Source organism: Capricornis sumatraensis, chromosome 1 (genome assembly GCF_032405125.1).
Source record: "Capricornis sumatraensis isolate serow.1 chromosome 1, serow.2, whole genome shotgun sequence".
Classification (NCBI taxonomy): Eukaryota; Metazoa; Chordata; class Mammalia; order Artiodactyla; family Bovidae; genus Capricornis; species Capricornis sumatraensis.
The window spans coordinates 82159789-82165440 of record NC_091069.1 but is presented as its reverse complement, the minus strand read 5'-3'; the positions used below and the strand labels follow the sequence as shown (position 1 = coordinate 82165440).

General features: G+C 42.4%; 1 protein-coding gene across 2 annotated transcripts; it reads left to right on the top strand.

Annotated features, from left to right (window-relative positions):
- The first annotated feature begins 4340 nt into the window (after positions 1-4340).
- On the top strand, positions 4341-5258 carry LOC138089912 (superkiller complex protein 8-like). Of its 2 annotated transcripts, XM_068985491.1 has the most exons (2): positions 4341-4379; positions 4659-5258. In XM_068985491.1, the coding sequence occupies exons 1-2, from the start codon at positions 4341-4343 to the stop codon at positions 5256-5258; spliced, it is 639 nt and encodes a 212-aa protein (XP_068841592.1). The 2 variants fall into 2 exon arrangements, with proteins under 2 accessions (XP_068841592.1, XP_068841583.1); XM_068985482.1 differs by having other exon boundaries at positions 4341-5258.
- Positions 5259-5652: the final 394 nt, after the last annotated feature.

Sequence of the window (5652 nt, the reverse complement as noted above, 5' to 3'; positions counted from 1 at the left end):
CATTGTCTAACTTCTTCGACCATGAAATAAAGTAAGATATACATTTTGCATCGAGACTTAGTCTATACACGTATACAATCATAAACAGTATATCTTCCCCCAGGACCCCTACTCAGTATGCTTGCTGGCTGACTGGTTGATATGGTGTGTGGTGGCTATACTGCTTTCTGAGCATCTTAGAATAAAATAATCATAAAGACTCAGAGAAAGTAAACTGTAGAGGTCATCTTATCCAATGAGTTTCAGTGTTATTTTAGTAAGTGATTCTTTTTTTTCCAAATGCTTAATTCAAGGTCAACAATTAAGGTTTAGAGTAAAAAACTTACTTACACTATACTCATTGCAAAGAAGACAGAACTTTTTAACATTTTTGTAATGAAGCTGATTTTTATAAAGAAGGCAGAATGCCAGAGGATGAGATGGCTGGATAGCATCACCAATGCAATGGACATGAACTTGGGCAAACTCTGGGAGATGGTGAGGGACAGGCAGTCCTGGCGTGCTGTAGTCCATAGGGTCACAAAGAGTCAGACATGACTGGGCAACTGAACAGCGACAAGAACAACAAGAGTAAATAAATTATTGTCTACTGGAAAAATAAATAAAAGACCTGAGATCAACAAAGCCACCCCCAAACCCTGACACCACATTGCTTAGACAGGACCCAGAAATGAAGAAATGAACAAGTGCATTTCAGTTTATGACCCAGATAATCACGATGGTGTGATCACTCACCTAGTCAGACATCCTGGAATGTGAGGTCAAGTGGGCCTTAGGAAGCATCACTATGAACAAAGCTAGTGGAGGTGATGGAATTCCAGTTGAGCTATTTCAAATCCTAAAAGATGATGCTCTGAAAGTGCTGCACTCAATATGTCAGCAAATTTGGAAAACTCAGCAGTGGCCACAGGACTGGAAAAGGTCAGTTTTCATTCCAATCCCAAAAAAGGGCAATGCCAAAGAGGGCTCAAACTACTGCATAATTGCACTCATCTCACATGCTAGTAAAGTAATGCTCAAAATTCTCCAAGCCAGGCTTCAATAGTACATGAACCGTGAACTTCCAGATGTTCAAGCTGGATTTAGAAAAGGCAAAGGAACCTGAGATCAAATTGCCAACATCCGCTGGATCATCAAAAAAGCAAGAAAGTTCCAGAAAAACATCTATTTCTGCTTTATTGACTATGCCAAAGCCTTTGACTGTGTGGATCACAATAAACTGTGGAAAATTCTGAAAGAGATGGGAATACCAGACCACCTGACCTGCCTCTTGAGAAATCTGTATGCAGGTAAGGAAGCAACAGTTCGAACTGGACATGGAACAACAGACTGGTTCCACATAGGAAAAGGAGTACGTCAAGGCTGTATATTGTCACCCTGCTTATTTAACTTCTATGCAGAGTACATCATGAGAAACGCTGGGTTGGATGAAACAGAAGCTGGAATCAAGATTGCTGGGAGAAATATCAATAACCTCAGATATTCAGATGACACCACACTAATGGCAGAAAGTAGCATCCGGTCCCATCACTTCATGACAAATAGATGGGGAAACAGTGGCAGACTATTTTTTCAGGCTCCAAAATCACTGCAGATGGTGATTGCAGCCATGAAATTAAAGGACAAACCTAGACAGCATATTAAAAGCAGAGACATTATTTTGCCAAAAAAGGTCTGTCTCGTCAAGGCTATGGTTTTTCCCATGGTCATGTATGGATGTGAGAGTTGAACTATAAAGAAAGCTGCACACCGAAGAATTGATGCTTTTGAACTGTGGTGTTGGAAAAGACTCTTGAGAGTCCCTTGAACTGCAAGGAGATCCAACCAGTCCATCCTAAAGGAAATCAGTCCTGAATATTCATTGGAAGCACTGATGTTGAAGCTGAAATTCCAATACTTTTGCCACCTGATGCAAAGAGCTGACTCATTTGAAAAGACCCTGATGCTGGGAAGGATTGAAGGCAGGAGGAGAAGGAGATGACAGAGGATGGAATGGTTGGATGGCATTACTGACTCAATGGACATGAGTTTGAGTAAACTCTGGGAGTTGATGATGGATAGGGAGGCCTGGCGTGCTGCAGTCCATGGGGTCGCAAAGAGTCGGACACGACTGAGCAACTGAACTGAGTGACTGACTGAATTAACTTAGTTTCATTTTGACTGACTCAGCCTTTCTGGTTTTCTGCCCATCCCAGGTCCTCCCCAGGAGGTGTCTGGGTGTACAGGGAGCATATGGGGTTTTGTGACATTGGAGGTTGGGATGGAGAGCAGGTAGCCCTCCCCCCTCCACCAACACTTCATGCCAGTTCTTGGGTGTATACTGGTCAGGTCCACATGAAGTATGGTTACTCAGCCTCACAACCCCACCCAGGCATTCCAGCGGCTTCTACAACTGCCAATCTACAGCAGACATACTTAATTCACAAGCTGTTCTTTCTTGGCCTGATCAGGTCCAGGATCCCCCTTCTCTCTTGGCCCCACCTCAGCTCCTACCAGACCTGCTGGGCCCCTAAAGTTTAGCAGTGATTCCTCTGACCCTAAAGTCCTATCCTGCAGCCTTAGCAACATGACCACGTATACCACACCACCCCCTCCCACTTCCAGCAAGCTTCCCAGCCAGGCTCCCTAAAGAAAGGAGCCAACTTCTGATCCACTCAGGAGCTAAGATCAGGTTCTCATTGTCACCAAATGACAACTCCAGCTTACAATGGTCATACCTCAAGGACACCTCCCAGGGCTTTGAATGGGAGCAGCACCAAAAGCCCAGCTCCCCTCAACTACCAACTCAGCCCCCGATCACAGTTCTTCAGCCAGTGAGGAGAACCCGAACATATGTGCCTTCCTTCCCATTCCCCAATTCCCCTTCTGCTTCCCACAGCTCCTCCAGCTAGACGGGACAGGTTTTCTTTCTTCCCCTTTCTGTTTGATTAGAACATTTGCCCTGTTCTTTCCCCCCTTTTCCTCTAGAGTTTATAACGGTGAACAGAGTGGAGATAGAACAGGTACAGATTGATAAAAGAACCTAAATTGAAAGGTGTCTCAAAATTACTACACCCATTGTATTTAAAGCAGATGAAAATGAAGACAGGATGGATGCTCAGAGCTCCATCTGCTTGCTAGGCTCTCCCTTACTCTTCTCAGAGCCTCTAAGGAACTTCTACAAAATTTTGAAGACTTACCAAAACATATTTGGGAAGCCATTTATACAGTCTAACTTAGGGCTCTCCAACAGCACTTTCTGCAGTGATGGAAATATGTTATGTCTATACCGTCCGTTTTGGCAGCCACCAGTTACATGTGACTGTCAAGCACTTGAGATGTGGCTAGTGCGACAGAAGAACTAAATTTTTAACTTCATTAAATTAATTAATTTAAATAGTTACACTATTGGACAATACAGTGTAGCTCCTTCGCTTTACAAACAGGTAGGACCCTGAGGCCCAGTATAACTCAGCAAATTTATGATAGAGTCAGCACAAAGATCCACGTCCCATAGTCTCTGGCCAATTCTGCCCACCACTTCTCAGCTGTCACACCCAGGTCACTGTTTAGCACTCGGCTTCCTGGCTATATCCAACCTTAATGACATGTGCTGGAGTTTTGTTGCAACAAATACTGTTGCACCATGAAACCTGGTTTGAATTCAAACATTCTATTTTAAAGAAAGGAGTCTGACTCCTCCAGAACCTTAGCTGTTGGGAGTGAAGACCTGAAGAATGCTGGTATAAAATTTTCAAAATTGCATAATCTCAGCTATAATGACACCTGGAGGAGTGTCCCCCATGGGGTTTTGAGTTTCCACAAGCGCAAGTGAACTTTTTCATCAGAAAATGTGACTTCTTGAGATATCTTGAAGATCACAGCAAAACAGCACAACCTGCTGTGAGGACATTAGGTGAGGAGATACGGAAGCAGAGAAAAGGCTTTTCCTTAATCAGCTGTACATCACTGGGCAAGGCTGCAATTTCCTATTCTACAAAACATACAATGCAATACCTCTTCCTCCCTTCTTTCAAGGATATTATAAAGAGAAATCAAAAAATACACGAAATGCTCCCCATTACTAGGGGGAAAAGCACTCTCTAAAGTTTCAAACTTCTTGTTATTAAACACAAAAGTCAAGTTTTCCTTAATGTAAGATATAAAATCAAGTATCCTATAGCACTTTATTCCAATAATCACTATACTATTAACCATGGGACTACACTGATGCTCATTTAACTAGAAATTTCATGTTGGAGTCATTATTTTACTGTTATTTAAAAGTTGAACAACAGGCAGTGCAGCTGGACAGTGAGGCGAGCTGTCTGGCCCTTAGCCCTTCATCCTTGGTTAAGGAGATGACCAACCAGTACAGTATCCTCTTCAAACAAGAGCAAGCCCATGATGATGCTATCTGGTCAGTTTCCTGGGGGTCAAACAAGAAAGAAAACTCTGAGACAGTGGTCACAGGATCCCTGGATGACCTGGTGAAGGTCTGGAAATGGCGTGATGAGAAGCTGGACCTGCAGTGGAGTCTGGAGGGCCACCAGCTGGGTGTGGTGTCTTTGGACATCAGCAACACCCTACCCATTGCTGCATCCAGTTCTCTTGATGCTCATATTCATCTCTGGGACTTGGAAAATGGCAAACAGATAAAGTCTATAGATGCAGGACCTGCGGATACCTGGACTTTGGCCTTTTCTCCTGATTCTCAGTATCTGGCCACAGGAACTCACGTGGGAAAAGTGAATATTTTTGGTGTAGAGAGTGGGGAAAAGGAGTATTCTTTGGACACAAGAGGAAAATTCATTCTTAGTATTGCATATAGTCCTGATGGGAAATACCTGGCCAGTGGAGCCAGAGATGGAATCATCAATATTTTTGATACTGCAACTGGGAAGCTTCTGCATACGCTGGAAAGCCATGCTATGCCCATTCACTCCTTGACTTTTTCCCTGGATTCACAGCTGCTTGTCACTGCTTCAGATGTTGGCTACATCAAGATCTATGATGTACAACATGCCAACTTGGCTGGCACATTGAGTGGCCATGCATCCTGGGTGCTGAAAGTTGCATTTTGTCCTGGTGACACACACTTTGTTTCCAGTTCATCTGACAAAAGTGTTAAAGTTTGGGATGTTGGAATGAGGACTTGTGTTCACACCTTCTTTGATCACCAGGATCAGGTCTGGGGAGTAAAATACAATGGAAATGGCTCAAAAATTGTGTCTGTTGGAGATGACCAGGAAATTCACATCTATGATTGTCCCATTTAAACATCAACATCTTCCAGGCTAATGCTGCAGAGAGAACGTATAGATTGATTATGACATTCCTTACCTTTCTAGCTTGTTAATATAGCATTTATTAAAAAGTTTATCAAAAACTTAAAAAAAATAAATAAAATAAATAAAAGTTGAACAACAGTTCAAAATGACAGAAGCCAAGTTTCTTTGCTATCTCCCATTACAGGGAGTAATTAGATTTTAAAAGGACATATTTATAATGTGTGCACATACTGTTTCATCAGCTATTAAGTTGAAAAGCTTAATGGAAGGAAATTAGATATGGGATTTCAGGAAAACTAAATGGAAACTCAAATCATTCTTATTATCTTTATTTTTTGCCTTGAACAGTAACAGCCATAATGATGACATTCTATCCTATTCA

Bases quoted from the DNA above. Each gene is read 5' to 3' on its own strand.
- LOC138089912 (XM_068985482.1), top strand. From the start codon at position 4,341: ATGACCAACCAGTACAGTATCCTCTTCAAACAAGAGCAAGCCCATGAT.